Source organism: Adiantum capillus-veneris, chromosome 20 (assembly GCF_014529385.1).
Source record: "Adiantum capillus-veneris isolate H3 chromosome 20, ASM1452938v2, whole genome shotgun sequence".
NCBI classification, from domain to species: Eukaryota; Viridiplantae; Streptophyta; class Polypodiopsida; order Polypodiales; family Pteridaceae; genus Adiantum; species Adiantum capillus-veneris.
The window spans coordinates 40,201,363-40,224,653 of record NC_140950.1 but is presented as its reverse complement, the minus strand read 5'-3'; the positions used below and the strand labels follow the sequence as shown (position 1 = coordinate 40,224,653).

Sequence of the window (23,291 nt, the reverse complement as noted above, 5' to 3'; positions counted from 1 at the left end):
CGGAATACGAAGAAAGCATGGCAGCCATAGAGCGTAAGTACGACTTGGAAGACAAAGAAAGTCAAGCAAAATTTGATCGCGAGAACAAAGCCATCAAAGAAAAGAGTGACCAACACATGAAAGAGTTCTTGCGACTCTTTTCTCAAGTGCACGCACAGATGCAAGAGATTCGGGAAAGGAGACTCTCTCAGTCTCTTCTTCTCCACAGCATGACACACATGATTTGAATGACAATGATTTGCATGATGATTTGGATGATAATGACAAGCATGATGATTTGCATGATCAAGATGTGATTTCTCACAAGCATGATGATTTGCATGAAGATGACGTGATTGTTCACAAGGATGATGTGTTAGTGGATGCTTTTGCTAGCGAAGCTAATCTCGTTGCAGATTCGATCAATCACGAAGGATCAATCTTGGCTCTCAAGTCGAGGTCCACAGAACCCCCACAAGAAGATTCGATCAATCAGGGAGAACCGATCTTGGCTCTTGAGTCAAGGTCCAAAGAAATCTCACAGGAAGTATTATCTGTTCGCATGATTAGTACGCACGCATTGTTCGAGTGTTTCATTCGTGATCGTTTCCTTTATTTTAGTCAGTGTCTTTATGTGATCCCTTTTCCTAGGCATGACATTGTACGTTGAGCACATTTCACTCATGAATGAGCACAAATGTATGCGGAATTGTCATGAAAAGCTGAAAAGTATGCATTCAAGGAAGTCACATTCCATGTCTCTTCCTTCGCATGACACATTCGTAGAAAGAGCACATGAAAGTATGAGCACCAAGCATGGGCATTTCCGTTGTGAATTGCCACAGTTGATTGCTTTAGATCAGCAAGACAAGATTCGATCTCATTGTCTGCGTGTGTGGGGTGAATGGTTGGCACTCCGTCTCTTTGTTCATCTACATTGCATGCACAGTCTTTGAGGAAGACAAGATTTTTTCCACTCACTTTACATGGAATAGGTAAGTTCATGGAATAGGTAAGTTCATGTTTTTGTGTTGGAAGTGGTTTCAGGAATTTTCAACCTTGGAGATTCTTGAAGAAGGTGAACCTACGTCCATAGAAGAAGTGGAAGCATTGAAGGAGACTCAAAAGACTTTGTGTCGCTTTCGACGTGGCCCAAAAAAGCAAGCGTTGTAGACCTTTCTGAAGTTCAAGTACCGCACGACCCACACATCAAAGTGGGCCGACGAAGAGTCCCTGCCAAGATTCCGGATGCTATTGACGATCTCCCTCGATGCCATACAGTTCGGTACCAGTACCTCACTTTGAAAAGGAGTACTGGTTGGTCACGTGACACATCCAACCCTATGTGTCCGTGGACAAGCTACAGCACGACAAGGGTTCATTGAGTCCACTCAGTCTAGATTTAGAAGTGTTCTGGCACTTTTGTGAGTCTGTTTGTAGACAGAACGTGAATGCCCAGTCACTTAATTTAGATGCATATCCTCTGGTTGCACACAGCATGATCATAAGCATTCCCATCAGAATCCTTTAGGGGAATTTTCCAATGCATTTAGCCTATTTTACCTATTTTTGACATTTTTCACTTATTATTTTTAAGTGACTTTTGTTGGAAAGTAGGTAGGGCAAATTGAGTAAGTTTGTATATAAGCAAACCTAAACTGGCACTAAATGGCAGAAGAGGCAACACGAGCCAAGCTCAACAAGAAACTTCTCAGCAAGACCAAACCTCGCGACAACTCTGGCGTTTTCTCTCAATAGAAGGCCTAGCATTTTTGCACCAGATCAGCCAGCGTTTTTGCACTTGCAGATTCCCGGCGCCCTAGCGTTAGCAGATTCCCACAGCAACACAACAGATTTCCTAGCGTTAGCGGATTTCCCCGCAAGGTCAGTTTTCAGCCCTAGCGTTTTTGGTTTGCAGATCAACCTCCGCGTTTTTGCAGATCTTCTGCGACAGATTCAGCCCTAGAACGAACGTTTTCAGTTTTCAGCATTCAGACATCGCAGAAGAAGTCCCGAACCTCGCAGATCTCACCTTCCTGCAGCAGATTCTCGCCACACGGTCAGAGCCAGCGAGGTTTACAGTTTCAACCCGGAAAACGCAGATTTCAGCATCTGCGTTTTCAGCACGTCGTCGTCGCATCGTCGCCATCAACATCATCATCGACATAGAGTCAGAATTCAGCAGATAAAGATTTGCAGATTTCAGCCCTTAGCGTTTTCAGATTTCAACCGTCTCGTCGTCGACATCCTCGGCAAGTCCAAGCATTGTAGAGATTTGTGCAATCATAAGTAAACCACTCTCGCCATAGAGAGTGGGGCCTTCGGAGGAGGGTTTTACGTCTCTGGTGTCGTATTCTCTTCTCTATCTCTCAGTCTCGTGCACTTCCATTCACCGTGTCCATTCACTTTGTTTGTGTCCATTGCACTCTCTCACTAAAGGAACGGAAGGCTCTCCCTTCCGTAAGTAAAAGGAACCTTGAGCACAGTTCGGAGCACTCATCTTGAGCAAAGTTCAAACATTCATTCCGCTGCACCTAACATTCCAGCTACCTGCGCGCAGCCTCTTTTGCGCGCCTAAATACTTGCGCGCAGCCTTTGTAGCATCCGTTTTGGGCCTGCCTGCGCGCGCTGGAGTCTATGCCCACTGCCCCTACCCGTCAAGTTTTCTGCCCATCAACAGCAAGACACCCAACCCGTCTGCCCACCTGAACCCGGCAGGTCTGCCCACAAACAAATCCGCCAGCAATTAACAGATACCCCCCACCCAGCATACCCGCCTGCTCCCACGGCTCATCTTTTTCAACCTTCAATACAAAGGGACCTCACCCATTGAGTCACTCCCCTTGAACCGCCCTGAACGGCAATGGCAAAAGGGGCCACAAAGGATGAAATGGCCAAGATGGAGGACAAGCTACACGCCACGATCAAAGAAAACAAGAAATTGACCGACTCCGCCATCACCACTATCATCAACCGCCTCTCCAAACTTGAGAAAGAAGTAGAAGTCTTGAACAAAGAGAAAGAAGAATGGGCAAGGGAGAAGGAAGACAAAAAGAAGGAGCTTGAGGGATGGAAGAAAGAGAAGGAAGCGATGCATGAGCAAATGGCCATCCTCAAGGCCTCAATCGCATCCCTTACCCCCGAGGAAGGGGAAATCAACAAGGACACAAAGGAGGCCATCAAAGAAGAACTCACTAAAGCCCTTACCGAGAGCCTGGAAGACAAGCTCGAAGCCACAAAGGAGGGATGGGTAGAAGTGGTCAAGAAGAACCTCAAGAAAGAAGCGAAAGAGGTCGCCCACAAGGAAGAAGCTCTCCTTGTACACACCACCCTTGAAGAGGAGAAGATGCGGAATGCCCGTCGCCTCAATATACAAGTCACCGGCATTGAAGAAGGGAAGGAATCCACCCCCGAGAAAGATGGTAAAACCTTATGCAACACACTTGGTTACAAAGTAGAAGACCCAACCCCCTTCACCAAAGCTTGGTGAGCCGGCAAAGACCTCACCAAGAAGAGGCCTCTTATACTCCAATTCCCATCGGAAGAAGCACGCACCCTTTTCATTCGAAAGAGGGTAATCCTACGAGGTCTCACGAGCCCCCCCATCTACCTAGATGACGACTTCACAAAAATGCAAGTGGAGCATAGAAGAGCATGCATGCCCCGGATCCAACAAGCGCGCAATGAAGGAAAACGAGCCTCCTATCGCGACGGCCGGGTCATCATCGATGGCAAGGCCATAGCATAGACTCACGGCCTATGGGACACTATATGAGGAGATACACATGGCAGTTTGGAACTGCAACGGCTCTCTGTGGACACACCCAGGGAGATTGGAGGAGGTGATGCATGACAGAGACATCATTCTACTCACAGAGACACATGAGAGCTCAAAGAGAGGTCTACCCCGAGTACAGGATTATCAGTGGGAGTCTACACACAAGAAGTGCACACGGCACAACACCACTAGAGGATCTGGCGGAGTAGCAGTCCTCTACCGCCGCTCACTCCATACCAGGATACGGATAGTAGCCTGTGACCCAGGAGCACGCTACATGTGGGTGCGGATTGAGCTCTCTGATGAACACATTCTCTACATTGCCATTTGCTACTTCGCACCCAGTGGTTCTAGATTTGCACAGAGAGGCGGAGGAGAGACACATGAGGCTCATACACAGGGCGGAGAGGAGGAGGATGATACACTTTCATTATATGCATGTCTCAGGGAGGAGATCATGGAATACTCCAGGCTTGGAGAAGTTTTCCTCACGGGAGACTTCAACGCCAAGACACAGAGTAGACAGTGTGACATCTACGACTTTGACGACCCAGAGCTACTCTCCACCATGGAGAACTTAGAGGCAGAGAGGTTTTCCAGAGACACCACCACACCGACACCATACGGGCGACATCTACTTCGCTTGGGACACAGCACCGTCTCGTTATCTACAACGGGATGGCGCAATGGCCATCATCTGGAGGCCTGACTTGCATACCACCATCAGTACCCAGCGGCGGCAGTACAGTGGACTACAACATCGGCTTCAGAGAGGCAGCTCACCTGCTCACATCCTTTACCATCCCACCACTACATATTGGGGCTGACCACGCATATCTTGCTCTCTCTTTCACTGGCTCACCCATCTCACACACACCACCATACATTTCACACATGAGCTAGCCACAGTTTACTCATCACATGTCTATGAGGGGATCTACACTCTCGACCCAGATACACCACTCTCTACACTCACTAGCCAGCTTTCCGCAGTTCTACACACCTCAGCCCTCAGCTGCTTTCCACATACTACCCACACTGGTAGACCTCCACCCTCTGGGACGATGCCCTAGAACCGGTGGTCCGACGAGGAGTGTAGGGATCTAGATTCTATACAGGCAGCTACGGGCTCAACGAGCCTTGGAGGAGATCACTGAGAGCGAGGTCCGGCGACAGATGAAGGCCATCACACGCCGTAAACGGCGGGCCTTCGAAGAGGCACGGGAGCTTGAGCCATACCACCTTCTCATGAGTACAGACTGCGCCACCGCATGGAGGATTCTCAGAGAGCCACGTCCTACCACCCCCCTAGAGGATCCTCAGATCTGGCATGATTACGTCAAGCGCCTATACCAGATACCTGGGCAGCCACTAATACTGGAGCCACCCGACCCCCGACCTACCACCTCCACTTTCTTCACATCTAGTATGGTGAAGAGGGCTATTCGACGCCTCTAGCATGGCCGCTCAGCAGACCACACTAGACTACAGAGTGAGCACCTCATCTATGCAGCAGACACCCTCTCCCCCTTAATAGCACGTCTCTTCAACCACGCTTTGGTTGAGGGACTACTAGAGGAGTGGACTATGCACACCATTGTGCCGATCCAAAAATCTGGCGACACCTTGGACCCAGGGAACTATAGGACTATCATGATTGGTCACACATTGGCCAAACTATATGGGGCAGTTCTTGAGGCAGAGCTCGGCACATACGCAGAGGCATCAGGGCTACGTGCACCAGGACACGCAAGGTTTCGACGCACTTTCTCGACCATCGATCACATCTTCGTGCTTCACTGCCTGATCGACAGAGCAAAAGCACGGAAGAGACGACTCTACTGTTGCTTTGTGGATTTTCGCAAGGCTTTTGACACCATCCCTAGAGAGAGACTCTTTCAACGTCTCCAAGAGCACAGGTCATAGGTAGAGTACGGTGCCCAGGTGGAGTATCGGACCCCATTGCTAGCACCATTGGTGTGAAGCAAGGATGCCCCCTCTCCCCGACCCTATTTGGCCTCTACATCGACGAGATAGCAGATTACATCCTACGAGCAAGCGGGGCGGGCTCCGACTTGGCAGGTATACCAGTCCATATTATGCTCTATGCAGATGATATTATTCTAGTTTCTGAGACACAGGAGGGACTACAGAGCCACCTACACGCCTTGGATGATTTTTGCACACATCGAGGGCTCACAGTGAACCTTGGCAAGACCAAGGTCATGATCTTCCACACCTCTAGGACAGTCCGGAGTAGAGCAGTGCTCATGGTAGCAGGTGGACACGTTGAGGTAGTTGATTCATATGTATATTTAGGGGTGACTTTCACTGGCACCACGGGCAGATTTTCCATGACCCAAGCAGCCAGAGACCGGCTTACACGAGGATATGCAGCACTGGCCACCTTAGAGCGCAGATGCCACCAGGCCTACTTCCAGGAGCCCCGCACCTAGGGGTGGCTTTTTGACACTTTAGTTATACCTGCCATGATGTACGCTGCTGCAATATGGGCACCAGGACTGGCTTTCCAACAAAAGTAGGTAGGGCAATGTTGCTAAGTTAATATATAAGCAAATCCAAGTTAGCACTTTCTGGCAGAAGAGGCAACAGGAGCTTCCCGCTCAACAGGCGCAAGAACCCCAGCGTTTTTGGTTTTCCTTCATCGCCGCACATTCTCTCACTTGGAGTTTCCAGATTGGCTTGATCGCCATAGACAGTCAGCCCTAGCGTTTCGGTCTTCACCATCGCGAGCCACTTTCCCACTTCAACCCAGCGTTTTGCATATCGCCACACCTCCCCCTGACCCCTGGTGTTTTCAGCTTGACAATCGCCAGCATATCCACAGGCAGCGTTTTTCACTAACGCTATCAGACAAGCCAGCGTTTTCTATTTTCAGCAATCTGCTGCAGCAAGAAGTTCAGTGATTTCAGCCTCACAAATAGCAGCAGATTCAGCCTTGGAGAATTGCAGAAGAACCTCATTTTCAGCCTCGGAAAACGCAAAACAGTCATTTTCAGCCACCCAAAACAGCCCAAAGATTAGTAGATTTTCAGCAGTAGAAAGACCACAGATTTCAGCCCTAAAGTCGTCGTCGTCGTCGTCGGCATAGTCCCAAGTTGCATCAATCCATTGCATCGTCATTGTACCACTTGTACAATCATAAGTAGACCACTCTCGCCGACAAGAGTGGGGCCTTTGAAGGAGGGTTTTACAACGTCTCTGGTGTCGTATCTCTCTTCTCTCTCTATCTCTCAGTCTCCTACACTTGCACGCAGTGTCCATTCACTTTGTTTGTGATCATAGTTTTCTCTCACTAAGAACGGAAGGCTCTACCTTCCATAAGAACAAAAGGAACCTTGAGCACAGTTCGGAGCACTCATCTTGAGCAAAGCGCAAACAATCTTTCCGCTGTACCTAACATTGGTATCAGAGCTTTGGCAGTTCTGTATCACTCAAGGAAATAACCACAAAGAACCACACAAAAAAAGAAAATTTGCTTGTTGCGATCGCACGAACCCAAGTTCGCTTGGGCGGGTCGATTCCTAATCGTGTTTTGTTGAAGAGTGACGGAATCCCAAGAAAGAAGGGCTTGTCCAGCCTCCCCTTGTGTCTCTTTTCACTCATTGAGAGCGGACCGTACACTTAGCGGCCGGCCAATCGACGTGAAGTGGGAAAAAGCAACCTTGGTGTGAGCACAAGGCCGCCAAGGGGTGCGCCCGCAGAAAGGAGTAGAACTTGGGTGAAGAGAATATCCTTCTCAAACACGGTTTGCAAGCGAAAGAAAACCTCAAGAACCTCAAGAACCAAGACCCCCAAGAACCCAAGTTCCTCGTGAACTTAAGAACCCAAGACCCCCAAGAACCCAAGTTCCTCGTGAACTTAAGAACCTAAGACCACAAGAACCCACAAGAACCCACGACTTCAGAATGATCATCACTCGAAGCGGAATGGATACTTCGCTTGGAGATGATGAGCATGAGAGAGGCAAAGAAGAATTTTCCCCACCAGTAGGTTTTTCCGACCCTCCCCCTTCCCCATCTACGACATCGATTGCACTAACTCCAATGGAGGAGTTGGAGCTGTTGTTTATGGAACAGAATTTACAACGCGAAGCAAGAAATGCCGCAAGAATGGCAGCCATAGCGCGTGAGCGCGAGCAAGCACGCTTCGAAGCCAAAGAACGACAAGGCCAAATTGGATCGTGAGCGCACAGAAAGACAAGCAGAGAACAAAGCAAGACAAGCAGAATTTGATCGAGAGAACAAAGCAAGAAGGGAAGAGTTCTTGCGACTCTTTTCTCAAGCTCCAGCACAGATGCAAGAGATTCGGGAAAAGGAGACTCTCTCAGTCTCTTCTTCTCCAAACCATGACACACAAGATTTACATAATTGTGTGAAGCATGATGATGATTTGATTGACAATGACTTTTCATGATGTTTTGATTGACAATGATAAGCACAATGATTTTCATGATGATAAGCATGATAATTTGAATGACAAGCATGATGATTTGGATGATAAAGACAAGCATGATAATTTGCATGATCAAGATTGATTTCTCACAAGCATGATGAGTTGCATGAAGAAGATCTAATTGTTCACAACGATGATGTGTTAGTGGATGCTTTTTCTAGCGAAGCTAACCTCGTTGCAGATTCGATCAATCACGAAGAAGCGATCTTGACTCTCGAGCCTCGCTCTCAAGAACCCTCACAGGAAGTATTATATGTTCGCATGATTGATACACACGCATTGTTCGAATGTTTCATTCGTGATCGTTTCCTATATTTTATCAGCGTCGTTATGTGATCCCTTTTTCTAGGCATGACATATTGTATGTTGAACACGTTTCTCTCATGGATGAGCACGAATGTATGCGGATTTTTCATGAAAAGCTAAAAAGTATGTATGTCAAGAAGTCACATTCCATGTCTCTTCCTTGGCATGACTCAGTTTCCGAACGAGCACATGATAGTATGAGCACCAAGCATGGGCATTTCCATTGTGATTTGCCACAGTTGATTGATTTAGATCAAACAGAAAAGATTCGATCTCATTTTTTGCATGTGTTTGATAAACAGGTTGTCACTCCGTCTCTATGTTCATCTACATTGCATACACAGTCTTTGAGGAAGACAATATTTTTTCCACTCACTTTACATGAAATAGGTATGTTCATGGTTTTGTGTTGGAAGTGGTTTCAAGAATTTTCAGCCATGGAGATTCTTGAAGACGAAAGAAGCAGGACTCTCGACGAAGTTGACGCAAGGAAGGAGCCATAGAAGACTTTGTCGCTTTCGGCGCGGCCCAAAGAAGCAAGCGGTGCAGACCTTTATGAAGTTCAAGTATCGCACGACCCACACATCAGAGTGGGCCGGCGAAGAGTCCCTTCCGGGATTCCGGATGCTATTGGCGATCTCCCTCGACGCCATACAGTTCGGTACCAGTACCTCACTTTGAAAAGGAGGGGATGTCACGTGACACATCCAGCCCTATGTGTCCGTGGACAAGCTACACCATGATCAAGGTTCAGTCACTCCAGTCAAGTCTAGATTAGAAGTGATCTGGCACTTTTGTGAGTCTATTCGTAGACCATGCATGCCCAGTCACTTAGCATAGATGCATATCCTCTGGTTGCACACAGCATGATCATCAAAATTCCCATCAAAATCCATTAGAATCAGTTAGGAAAATTTTCCATTGCATTTAGCCTATTTTCTTTGTTTTTGACATTTTCACTTATTATTTTTAAGTGACTTTCCAACAAAAGTAGGTAGGGCAATGTTGCTAAGTTATAATATAAGCAAACTCAAGTTGGCACTTTCTGGCAGAAGAGGCAACAGGAGCTTCCCGCTCAACAGGCACCTTCTCAGCAAGAACCCCATCAGTACCCCCAGCGTTTTTGGTTTTCCTTCATCGCCGAACATTCTCTCACTTGGCGTTTCCAGATTGGCTTGATCGCCATAGACAGTCAACCCTAGCGTTTTGGTCTTCACCATCGCGAGCCACTTTCCCACTTCAGCCCAACGTTTTGCATATCGCCACACCTCCCCCTGACCCCTGGCGTTGTGAGAGGGATGAAAACACACACAGCGCCTCTATAACGACCCGACACACTCTTGGAATGATACACACACACACTATGGGGCACCACTCGGCTTACACAACACACCTGGCCGAGACAGGGAACACACCTCTGGAGTGAGAGGAGAGAGACTATCCAGTTGCCCACTCCACACACACACACACCCAAAAAACTCAGCTCAAAAGAGGAGAATTTCTGATGTTTAGATACAATTGAGCTTGGGCCAACACCAATGGGGCAAATAGCTCACACAATATTGAAGAAATACACCAGATACAACCACAAAGTTAAGCAGAGGCTTCACTCACCGGAGAAGATTACACAGAAAAACAGCAGAAAAAGAGTGAGGAATTTGGCAAAATGGACAGCGCCATCGCGTCCAAAACGGCCCAAAACCCCAGTCTACAATGTCAAAGTGCTCAAATCCGACCTCGGATGAGCAGTTTACGGCCAAAACAGGCTCCGAAAACCCCAAAAACACACCTGCGGTTGTTCCTCCTCTCTTCTCCACGTTTTTTCTGGTCTTCTCTCAAATTTTTCAGTTCCCACACTTAGCTTTTTTAGTTGGGCACCCTTGGCCTTTTAGATGACCTCAAACGGACCCCGAACAGGCCAAAAACTGACCTCGCAGTGCATAGTTGTCACCCTGCTGCATCCATGCGCACACCTGGCACTCATTTCTTTTCAATAATGCGTCTCGCAACCACGTGAAGTGGCCCCAAAAAGCGGTCCTAATGATGACCTTTCTGCATAACTCTCACAAGAAAACACCACTTTGTGTCCGTATTCATCCACGTGCAAATATTGACCCCGTTCGGCCTCCTGACGCCACTCGATGCCATCTGACGCACTTGCTTACCTCATGTCGTCGGCCCGCGGATAGCTTCCTCGAGAAGTTTTACGCGCTACCAACTCCTCTTTATTGTAGAAAAAACACAGTGGTACTGGTAATAGTGAAAATCGATGCACTATGTACACCATGTCCTACCTGTACACATGTGGGCCCCACGTAACCACCTGGCTCTGAAAAATGGGCAATTCTTTATTTGATGCACCATGCATGTATATGTACATATGCGCAATCCCTTGCTCCAAAAAACTCCTGACAGCGTTTTCAGCTTGACAATCGCCAACATATCCACAAGCAGCGTTTTTCACTAACGCTATCAGACAAGCCAGCGTTTTCTATTTTCAGCAATCTGCTGCAGCAAGAAGTTCAGCGATTTCAGCCTCACAGATAGCAACAGATTCAGCCTTGGAGAATTGAAAAAGAACCTCATTTTCAGCCTCGGAAAACGCAGCCAAAACAGTCATTTTCAGCCACCCAAAACAGCCCAAAGATTAGCAGATTTTCAGCAGTAGAAAGACCACAGATTTCAGCCCTAAAGTCGTCGTCGTCGTCGTCATCGGCATAGTCCCAAGTTGCATCAATCCATTGCATCGTCATTGTACCACTTGTGCAATCATAAGTAGACCACTCTCGCCGACGAGAGTGGGGCCTTCGGAGGAGGGTTTTACAATGTCTCTGGTGTCGTATCTCTCTTCTCTCTCTATCTCTCAGTCTCATACACTTGCACACCCAGTGTCCATTCACTTTGTTTGTGATCATAGTTTTCTCTCACTAAGAACGGAAGGCTCTACCTTCCATAAGAACAAAAGGAACCTTGAGCACAGTTCGGAGCACTCATCTTGAGCAAAGCGCAAACAATCTTTCCGTTGCACCTAACACAGCATCTCTCTGGACACAGATAGAGCGCCCACAGATCATTATGATCTCTCGTTTGCTCCATAGCAAACCATCAGTACCACACGACATCATCAGAGCAGAGCTAGCGGCACCCCGCATGCTAGTAGACCCCCTCTTCCAAACAGTTTGCTTCATCCAGCGCATGCGAGAGCTTCCACCAAACAGATTCACACGTAGAGCTTTCGAGGCATCGATAGAGCTACATCAAGAGGGGGACACCAGAGCATGGTACTCAGGTCACAGAGTGGTTCACATCCCATGGCTTGGACATCACAGACTTGCCCCCTTTTCAATATGATCCCGACTCCCCATACATACGCCTCTCACACCATGAGAGGAATCGAGTTCTCAGACAAGATCTCTGGCAGCTATACATCTGTGAGATATGGATCACACCCAGAGAGCCTCTTCCTACGAAGAGGCAATACTACAGAAACCACTTCCTGACCATCCTAGCAGATAGTTTCATCCAGAGACCGAGATACATGGATGTCCACATGCCACATAGAGCACGGGTCGCCATTTGACAGCTCAGAGTATCATCACACCAGCTAGAGATTGAGGCAGGGAGAGCTGCACATGTCCCCAAGGCAGAGAGGATATGCAGACTTTGCACGGCAGACATTGAGAGTAAGGAGCATTTTGTGTATAGATGTAGAGCATATGAGGGGATCAGAGGCAGATATCCGACTTTGTTTGCAGATCAGCCCACCTTACACCAGATTCTTCAATCCAGAGACCAGCGACTTTTCGGCCGCTTCCTCATAGAGGCACAGCAGCACCGGGACTCTCTCCTTCAGACATCATCAGTCGTGAGAGACGAGCACCAGACACAGCTTACAGATTTCTTCCAGAGGGGCACAGTAGTACCACCATCCCAAACTACTCAGAGAGGAGTGACTCTACAGCAGGCTGAGGAGGTCCGAGCTCGCAAACGTCCACGTCCCCATGGGCGTAGGGCACCCCGACTTCACCAGAGAGAGATCCAGGAGATCCAGGAGCGCTACTACAGATCTCTAGAGGAGAGACGCATCCAGGCTTTTGCAGATCCAACCGCCATCCTACGGGAATTGTTCACACCTCACCCACCCATGCATCATGTCTTACACCCTGATTACGGGACTAGATGGAGCTAGAGATATGATAGCATTTCTTTGATGATTGTATATACCCCAGCATATAGGATTGCATCTCTCCCCTGTTTTTAGAACCCCACCCCCAACCCTTGTACCACCTCCCTCCTCCCTCAGTCCTTACATAGGATAGCTATTTTTGCTTTGTACCTTTTCATCCTTCACAAGATATCCAGAGGACACCCACCCCATGTACTTTGATTTGTCTCATAGGCTGATTTCGGCCTCCTATGGACGTTAAAAATTCTCTCTCTCTCTCTCTCTCTCTCTCTCTCTCTCTCTCTCTCTCTCTCTCTCTCTCTCTCTCTCTCTCTCTCTCTCTCTCTCTCTCTCTCTCTCTCCACCCATGCAATGCGTAGCAAAAAGCAATGCCCAAAAGCTAAGCGCAGCCTGCCGTAAATTCCGCCGCGTTTTGCGTTGGCGTCCGTACAGCCTGCCACGTGTCAACAACCAGCCAGGTCAACATGCGGGTCAGCATTTCCGGGGGTGTGTGGGTCTAGCGGCCAGCCAGGCAGGTATGTGTGTGTACTGGCAGCAACCACGTCACCCATTTGTGACATGCTCCGAACTATGCTCAAGGGTTTCCTTTTACTTACGGAAGGGAAAGCCTTCCGTTCTTTAATAAGAGAGTGCAAGTGATCACAAACAAAGTGGATAAACACTGTGAATGAAGGTGATGAGACTGAGAGAGAGAGAGAGAAGAATACGACACCAGAAAGTTGTCAAACCCTCCTCCAAGGGCCCCTCTCTCGATGGCGAGAGAGGTCTATGCTATTGATTGCACAAATCCGGTACAAGATGCTGATGCAATTTGTGGGCTATGATGCAATGGGGATCTAGGTTGGGTGATGATGGCGATGATTTGCTATCTGCTGGTTGTGCTTGACTGCTGAAAACGCTGTTTCCTTGCTCTCAAAAACGCTGAATTGGCTGTTTTTACTGCTGAAGAAAACGCTGGTTTGCTGCTGTTTTTACTGCTGGTCTGCTGGTTATGAAAAACGCTGATTGCTGGGTGCAAAAACGCTACAATGCAGGGCTGGAGACGCTGGTACACGGCTTCCAAAACGCTGATCTGAGTGTTGAAAATCGCTGATGCTTAGTGCGGAAAAACGCCAGCTTTACCTTGAGGGGAAAACGCCAAGGTTCCTAGGGATCTTGCTTGAGAGAGAGAGAAGTCTGCTGCAATTGGTGCATGTGCTCTCCTTGCTCTTCTGCCAAAAATGCTAGTGTTAGGTCTTCCTTATATATTAACTTAGGCAATTTGCAATTCCCAGTTTCCCAACAAAATCCACTTAAATTAATAAGTGAAAAATGTCAAAAATAGGGAAAATAGGTTCTATGCATTGGAAAATGCTCCTGATGGTTTCCGATGGTAATGCTGATAATCATGTTGTGTGCAACCACAGGATATGCATCTACTCTTAAGTGCCTGGCATGCACGGTCCGCGAACAGACTCAGAAAAGTGCCAGATCACTTCCTATTCTAGACTGACTTGACTGAATTGAACCCTGGTCATGTTGTAGCTTGTCCACGACACATAGGGTTGGATGTGTCAAGTGACATGCTGCCTGCTACTCACGTAAAAACCAGCAAAAGAAGTTAACATTTCATCAGACGCTTTAGCAGGGGTGTTTTTTTTGTGACGCTTAAGGCTGGAATTAGTTGACGCTTCAGCCAACAGGTACAGCAAGTGACGTTTCAATACAGCCAGCAATGTAGAAAAGGAGCGCCAAAGGTCATGCCTCCTGGGAAGGGGTGTGAGCACAGGAGAAAAGGGGGGCCTGGTTGCCAGCACAAGGGCTTTTCGTGTGAAGGGGTGCAAGTGCGGGTTCGAAAGGGTGTTACCCGAGCAAAGGTGCACGAGGTTCTCCGGGTACAAGGCACACACACATCATTGCTACAATATGGTTAGTAGTAGTAAGTAATAAACAAATACCAATGTTACCTCATACTGTCGAGAGAAAAATTGCATTCCATCTTTCTTCTACTTCCATACAACGCCAAGAGAGGGTTAGCGCGTAGCGGCGAGGTGAGAGGCTCACAACCTTCGGGTCTCGGGAAAAAATTTACTCTAATACCACTGTGAGGATTAGTGGTGCTAATCCTATATTTAAGACAAAACTTCATACTTAAGATCAAACTCAAACTCAAGAGACTAAATGTGTGTTTGATTGATGGAAAGAATGCTTCAAAATTGAGTACAATAGTCTCCTTATATAGGAGACGAATAGACACAAATGAAAAGACACGTCTCATGGTGAAGAGACATGACTTTAGAGTCTAGACGTAAAGACACATCCTTTCGACAAAGAGCTGCAACCATTGGACGAAGAGTCGCAACCGTAGAGCGAAGGGGTGTGACCAGTCGTCACGAAGGAGTGTGGTTTTTGGCGAAGAGGCATGTCTCTAGAGCGAAAGGTCGTGACCATCCAAGCATAGGGGTCCTCCTTGGCATGGCACTCCACATATCTACAACTAGGAGTAGATGTAATATTGTAACATAGTCACAATCGTGACAAAAACGTTGGTTGTCTTATGGGCTGAAAATTGAAAACGCTGGTGGATCTTGGATCTACCACGACGGGGTGATTGCGGCGAGAATCTGATGCGCGATTTGCGAGGATAATATTGAGAACTGAAAACGTTGATGGATGAAATCGGCTGATCCAAAAATGTTCTTGCTAAGGAAAACACTAGAGGAATCTGGGTCGTGACAATACGGCTTGGTACCGTTGGGGTTCTTGCTCCTCTGTCTCCACGATTTAGAAAGCCTTATAAGAGGTGTTTCACATGCAATTGGGAAAATAGGCTTCTACGGTGCAAAGTGCTCATGCTTGGTACTAGGTACTAATGCTAATGATCCTAGGTTGTGCAATCAGAGGGTATGCAGCTACTCTTAAGTGCCTGGACATGCATGTCTTGCGTACACGCTCACAAAGGTGCCAAAACACTTCCTAGGCTATCTAACTAGAAGTAGGTCACCTTGTCCACATGCACATTGGCTATTAAGGTTAGAGGTGCACGTGACAATGATGGAGATGATGCTACAACAAGAGGCTCAGCAGGCTGCCGTGGAAAGGGAACATGAAGAACGGAGAGCAACTATGGAGCTAGAGCGTGAGCAAGCACGCAAGGCTCAACGCATAGCAGCTGAAGAAAAGAGGACAGCTATGGAGCTCGAGCCTAAGCAGGCACGCGAAGCTCAACACATAGCGGTTGAAGAAAAGAAGGCAACTATGGAGCTAGAGCGTGAGGTGCAACGAGACGACTGCATGAAAGAGTTGGTCCTTCAGGCTACAAGTGCTCTCCTCGAAGAGTGAGCCACTCAAGGAGGCCGACAAGTCATCATGTAGCCCTGGTAAAGACGACGACTCCAACAACCCAACCACTGAGAAGTTGACTTTCAATAAGTATGATGGTAAGATGGATGCTTCTATGATTCATTCTTGGTTGCATCGATTTAATGCTTACTTTGCGACTAACAAGAAAAATTGTAACAGTAAAATTTTGATTGTTGACATGTATTTGGTCGATGATGTCATTAATTGGTATCAGGCCTAGCAACAGGCACAGATGGTCGAGCACCTAAATCGTGCCGTGGATGGCGAGCCACTGTCTTTCGGTTGAGTCGCCTTCCAAGACAAGCTCGAGGCTCGTTTTATGCCACCGCAATACCTTGATCAGTTGAAAGAGGATTAGAGAGGCCTTAAGCAAAATAAAACTCCCGTTATGTCTTTTTTTAACTGTATTTTGTAGATAGGTGTTCAATTGCGTAAGTCGGATGAAGATCGCAAAGAGGCTTTCCTCTTTGAATTGGACGAGTACATCAAATACGATGTCCAAGTTTTCGACCCAAAGGACTAAAATGACGCCGTCAGAATCGCTCTTGCGCAGGAAATGAAGCACAACAACGGTAAGCGGAAGGAGAACAAATCAAGAACCCCTCAGAATCAACAGAATGGTAAGAACAACGGTAATTCTTCCTCGTCTCAATCTTCCTCTACACCTAAAGCACATAACTCTTCACCTAGCAATGACAACAAAGGAAAGGCTATGTCACCTGAGCACTACAATTGCGCCATGTGGACAAGATTCTCCTACAGTCTAGCGTCGGTCGTAGTTTAGCTTAGGACCTAGCCTAGCACTTTGTGAGCCTCTAGCAAGACGTGCATGCCGAAGCAGGTCATAGTTGCATACCTCTAACAATGTGACATTGATCCAGACTCACGCAAGTGCTTTCTTCATTAATAAAGACACACATACCACCCAGAGTGCCTACCTTAGGGGCCAACATTCTCCGAGGCGAGTTGAGCAACAGACTTTGTCTATTACACTTGGCTGACTCAGTTTTGGATTTTCAAATTCTTTAAATCAGTCTTCTACAGTAGTTCACCACCTATGAAAGTTCGCCAGCCGGCAAATGAAAGTGAAATCTATACATTCACTAGTTGGACATTAACTTCTACCCCAATGAAACCAGAAAAAGCCTTCAAAGGGGACTGTAAGTTGTAGACTTGTGGTAGTTATCCAGAAGACAATACAACTGTGAGCTCCATCATACTAGGCATTGATCTATGCTCACACACGTGCAAGCGCACACCAATTAACACAGAAACGAGCTTCCGTCATGGCTGGGTAGACTTGGCACATCGAACAGATCATTAGAACAAAGGGATGTATGTTAAACGCGCTAGTCCTAGAGTTCAAAAGCTTGCCTCTTTCCGCTTGAGCCTCTTTTCCTTGGCGTTGAGCTTCCGCTTGTCCATTACGCACAGAACCCGTCGTCTTCAGCTCTTCCCCGCCAAAAATTTCAAAGGTAACTGGTAAGGTCTTCATAGAGAGAGAGAGAGAGAGAGAGAGAGAGAGAGAGAGCGATGGTATCTAGGCCTATCCTATATTCGAGCTCGCTGTCGATATAGTTTTTCAAGCTCACTCATCCTCGTCACTAAATGACACCTCCCCAGGGAGGTGGGATCAATGGCCCACAGTAGGCGTCGCGAGGCGGGTGGAATCCGGGCCGTCCGATCGACATTTAAACTAGGTGTGAACTAAGCGTGAACTCAGAGACATGTGCACCACACCAAATTTGGTGTGAACTCGGTGTAAACTCGACGTGAACATGGTGTGAACTGGGGAGGGCCTGCACACCACACCAAATTTGGTGTGAACTCGGTGTGAACTAGGTGTAAACCTGTCCGCGATGCCGTGATCTATAAAGTTATCCCACACACACCTTTCAACGAGCACGCGTTAGCCTAGTGGTTAGAGTCAATCCCATGGGGGAGAGGGTAGTGGGTTCAAGTCCCGGATCCGAGAAAGTGAGAATCTTTTGCATTTCGTTGGCAATCCAACGGTCACGATCAACCGGTGATCGTGAGCCATTTATCCCACCTCCAAATGGAGGTGTCAATTAGTGACGAGGCTCACTCATGTGAGTATGTGTGTATACCTAGAGCCCTTTCCACGTGTCTTCCTCTGCGACTCGAAGGCTAAATTCCCAAACGAGAGCCGACTCCAACGTGCACGCTCCAATCCCCTTTCAATGCTTGGAGCCCAGGAATTTCAAAGCTATCGAGCCGATTTCAGCGAGCGCGTTGCAACTCCCCTCGATGCTTGGAGCCTAGCTGAACCCCATCCTTATCGTCATGTTGACCTGAGAGAGAAAGAGACGGTGGGAAAGCTCCATCGCCACGACCTTTGTGTGTGTGTGTGTGTGTGTGTGTGTGTGTGTGTGTGTGTGTGTGTGTGTGTGAGAGAGAGAGAGAGAGAGAGAGAGAGAGAGAGAGCACTTGCAGGTGAGAAAGAGAGAAAGAGAGTGAGAGAGTTAGCTGCTCAGTGGAATTCGAGGCATTCGAATGTGTGTGTGTGTGTGTGTGTGTGTGTGTGTGTGAGCATTCAAGGCCTGCATGCAGAGAAAGTCGCCACGACCTCTGTGAGAGAGGGAGAGAGAGAGAGAGAGAGACTAGAGCTCGCTGCTTTGTTGCTCAAAGCCTTGCCTTCCTCCCAGCCTACATCTCAACCCCCGCTAATGCCACGTTGCAGTCGCCGCCCAAGCCAATTACCATGCAAGTCTGCATGCAGAACAGAAGAGAGTCAGATAGTAAAACGTAGTCGGTTAGCCGAAGAGAGAGAAAGAGAGTGAGTTAGCGCGTGCACTAAGATAGCCACAGACCTGTGTGTGTGTGTGTGTGTGTGTGTGTGAGAGAGAGAGAGAGAGAGAGAGAGAGAGACAGAGAGAGAGAGAGAGAGAGAGAGAGGTCAGCATATGTAGGCTTCATGCAGAGAAAGAGAGAGTGAGATAGCGCATGCAGCCTACTAGCCGCGAAGAGATTAAGTTTGCACAGAGAGAGAGAGAGAGAGAGAGAGAGAGAGAGAGAGAGAGAGAGAGATGAAGTGAAGTGAAATTTTATATCAAAGTTTGCAAAAGGCCAAAATAACTTATGAGACCAAAAGTATACATCCATGATGGATCACACAGGGGAAAAAAATTGTGTGTGTGTGTGTGTGTGTGTGTGTGTGTGTGTGTGTGTGTGTGTGTGAGAGAGAGAGAGAGAGAGAGAGGGAGAGAGAGGGAGAGGAAAATAAAAATAGAGCGATAAAAAATTATTAATTTTTTTTAAAAGAGAGAGAGAGAGAGAGAGAGAAAGAAATAATGATATATTAGCATCGTCAAGAGGTCCGTGGCACCTATGAGACCAAATCGTTACAAACAATACCATGTCTGGCTAGTAATAAAAATAGATGCTAAAATGAATCTATGGTTGCTACTAACTGGAACTATGTGGGGTGTGCCGTCACTAATACAGTGGGTGTCCTGTTCAATATAAACGATAGAGAGAATATAAAAAACAAAGAGATGTCGACCAAACCGTGACAAACTGGTGAATCTAATACCATGTTTGGGATTGTGTGGGGTATGTGTGATCACTGATATACAATGAGTGCCCAATGCAATATGAGAGAGAGAGAGAGAGAGAGAGAGAAATGAAATGATATATTAACGTCTTCAAGAGGTCAATGTCACCTATGATACCAAATGATTACAAAGTGGTAAATCTAATACCATGTCTCAGTATATAAGAAAGAGATGATAGAATGAATCTAGGATTGCTACTGGCTAGAACTGTGTGGGGTGTGTCATCACTGATACAATGGGTGTCACTGATACAATGAGAGAATATTAAAAACAAAGAGAGACCAAACCGTTACAAATTGTTGTATCCATGAGGAACCACATAGGGGTATGCGTCATCATTGATACAATGGGTGCCCTATACAATATAAACGAACGGTAGATAGATAGATAGCTCTATTATCATCCTCGGAGGTCCAATATGACCTATAGGACCAAATGAACAGGCCATGTGGTGTGACTGGAGGTCATAAATGACTCTGGATGCTAAAAAAATGGCTGAAATGAGCGTCACAATAGAGAGTCCACATCGTGGTTGGGAGAGGAAGGTATGTAGGGAGAGCTCATGGCTGAATATATGGGGAAAAGAGGACCTAATGTGATCAAAAGCTGAGCACTCAAGTAGTGTGTGGTACTCACTCTCTCGCACTTGACAAGGGCATAAGGTGCAAAGTCGATGAGACTCCTCGCCAGTGCCCCAACATCCTGTCTCGCAACATAGAGAATGGGAGCTAAGACGAATGGAGGCAATGGTGCGGATCGCACTCAACGAGATGGGCTCAAGGATATAGGGATGGGTTCGGTTACCTCGTTCAGAGAAGAAGAGAGATTTGTAGTTTGGGGCAATGTGTGTGGTGTAATGGTTGAAGCGAGAACCTCCAGATTTCTCCTAAGCCATGATACATTGGTGTTGTAAGAAGGCATCATTAACTTGGGAGTCAATCAACGCATCCTTGACCAAGTGACATGCATCCCATCTTCCAAACCATTTCTTGATGTCAAGCATCCACCCCGAACTTAGTATTTTACTCTTGAACCTTTTGACTTTCTTCATATGCGATTCTAGGAAGTCGATACAAAGGGCTACGTTGTGTCTTAAGCATGTACTCCACAACCCTTTGCATGCCCAAGACCTCAATGGGAAGCGATCCGGACTCAAGAAGTAAGAGCATGTAGGGTGTTTGTGTCTTGACTTGGAGAAAGTTGTTGAGAAAACGCTTTTGGACATTCTCAAACTCTTTCCAAGTAGACTTCCCGATGCTACCACCCCAAACCTCCACTCTATAAAGAAGCATCGGTGTCACCAATGTGTCAAGAGAGGTACTTTTTGAGAGTGCAACACTTGATCTCTCCAGCATTGCACATGTCCTCAAATGCATAATAAGCCCTCTTCTGGCTTCCAACCCACACATTGCGCAATCCTTCCATTTATGATTGGATAGAACCTCAAGGCCAAGGTACTTGAAGCTATCTACCACTTCAAGTTGCTCATTGTTGTATACAATGCATGGATTTTCTTCATTGAGGGTCTTTACAAGGATTAATTTGGTTTTGGATCCATTCACGATCAGCCCGTTGTGTAGGCAAAAGAGTTCCAAGACAATCATAAGCTTTTGTGCATCTCCTAAGGTACGTGCACAGAGAGAGAGAGAGAGAGAGAGAGAGAGAGAGAGAGAGAGAGAGAGAGAGAGAGAGAGAGAGAGAGAGAGAGAGAGAGAGAGAGAGTTCTAATTATTAACATTATACACAGCACATGAGAAAACAATCAAAGACCTTAGACTACAGATTCAGTAAACAACCATGTATTCCTTAGACAATTTATCCAAAAAATACATCACAGTTACAAGCCGAAGGTAGTAGAATGGTCCTGTATAATGCAACAAGAGAAAGGACATCATGTCTTCTTTTTAATCAGCAGCCAAGGAGAGAGCACCCTTACCTGCATCCATAGTAAGAAAGCAACCTAGAGGTTAGTTTTCAAACAGCATTGCAGGTAATTGGGGTGACCTAGTTGTCATCCATGTCACCAAGGTAACAGACAAAAAAGAAAAATATGATGCTAAAAAAGTAAAGTGATAAGTGAAAACTTTTCTTTGGAATTCTTCCCATTCCAAAACATTAGTATCTAACTATGCTGACCATATTGAACCCCTGTTCAGCAGAAAGCCTGTGTATTGCTTGGGCTAGTATGTGTTAAGGCATACCAGATATATATATCTCTTGAAAAGCAGCCAGCAGCCCAACGATATCAAATTAATCATCATGTCCAAGCAGTTCCTCTGCTAAGCATTAGCCTAGTACAACAGTAAACCTTCTTATACAAGTTAGCTAGCCTAAGCAACCATTAGGCTCGTAAAGTTAACAGTATGTACCAAGGTTACATAGATTTCATACTAAAACAGAATATAGAACTAGCTACAATGAAAGAGGCAATAGGAGGAAGCAATATCATAGAATAGTGTTCGGGCCAGTAAAGGCATACCAAAAAACTTGTAAATTGATATCTCCAATGACTCAACCAATCAGCACATATTAGCATGTCCAAGCACCTAATGTGCTGAGCATCAGTCCAGAAATGTTAGTATGTAGCAAAGTTACCTGTAACTCTTCATCTTTGAACCAGCTGTAGTGAAGGAGATAGTAATATGAGGTTATACAATAGTACAACAAAAAGCATCCGGAAATCATCACTTAGAGAATGTTTTTTTTTTCTAAAAACCCGATGTTCTAGACCACCAGTTACCTATGATCAGCAAACACATAGTGGGTTAGTTGATACTAACAATTGAAAAGATCTCTGCTTTAAAGGCTTGTACAGTGCAGAGCTAGCCTAGATGTGTGAATTAAAGCTGAAATCCAAACCAAGGCTTCCTATATATGTTGGACAGAACAGTTCGACTGTCTACGTAGCACCGAAAGGCCCCTCATACAAACCAGAGTAATACCGAGCTACCCCATGTTATTCTTTCGTATCATGCATCTCAGCCATAGGCCAAAATCAAAGCCAAAAGAGCAATATAAACCCCAACACAAAGCACTGCTAGGCAAAAGTTAGGGTTAGTATTTTTGGAAGACCATTATCATAAGATAAGGTCAAGGAATAGCTATACGCTTTTATGGGTGATGGATGGGCCAAAAGAATTGCTGCACAAAGTCCTTACTGTCCATGAAACAAGCAGGATCATTCATACATACCCTCTCAAAAAAAATTCATGTAGAGACCAAACATACCGATTCTCAAAAAACAAGTTTTTGATTGGTTAGCAGATGTTAGGCTAGTAAACCTTGTAAGACAAGTAAATGGTAGCAAGAGATTAGCAGCAATGTGGCCATCCGCCCTTTAGGATACAAAAGCCCTGTGATGCTAACCCTAGCAAAGCAAGTATCCTATATTTTCATAGTAGTAAACCATGTTGCCATAATATGCTTCATACTCAGAGGATTCAACAGCCACCTTCTTGTTGGGGGCCATCAGGTTTGCAAGCAACAGATTTGAATGTAGCACAAAATTTATTCAAGGCAACTAGAAACAGAAAGGGCAAATACTGATTGGAAACTAAGTGAGCATGGGGCTCACCTTATATAGAGAGGCAAGAAAGCCACGCTCAACCGTCCACGGAGCCCACGTTGGAGAGGGCGGAGCAGAGATGGA

The 23,291-nt window shown here is 46.5% G+C and overlaps 1 protein-coding gene and 1 pseudogene across 2 annotated transcripts in view; one reads left to right on the top strand and one right to left on the bottom strand.

Annotated features, from left to right (window-relative positions):
• The window catches only part of LOC147432400 (Acyl-CoA N-acyltransferases (NAT) superfamily protein), a 101,188-nt gene extending 83,533 nt beyond the window's left edge, over positions 1-17,655 (bottom strand). The window contains exon 1 of one of the 2 annotated variants that reach the window (XM_086492371.1): positions 17,442-17,655. In XM_086492371.1, the coding sequence (XP_086348497.1) occupies positions 17,442-17,492 (51 nt within the window). In that variant the 5' untranslated portion in view covers positions 17,493-17,655. The remainder of the gene's footprint in view (positions 1-17,441) is intronic. The other variant, XM_086492370.1, reaches the window with a different exon arrangement.
• LOC147432401 (uncharacterized) lies at positions 2,843-3,727 on the top strand (annotated as a pseudogene).
• Positions 17,656-23,291: the final 5,636 nt, after the last annotated feature.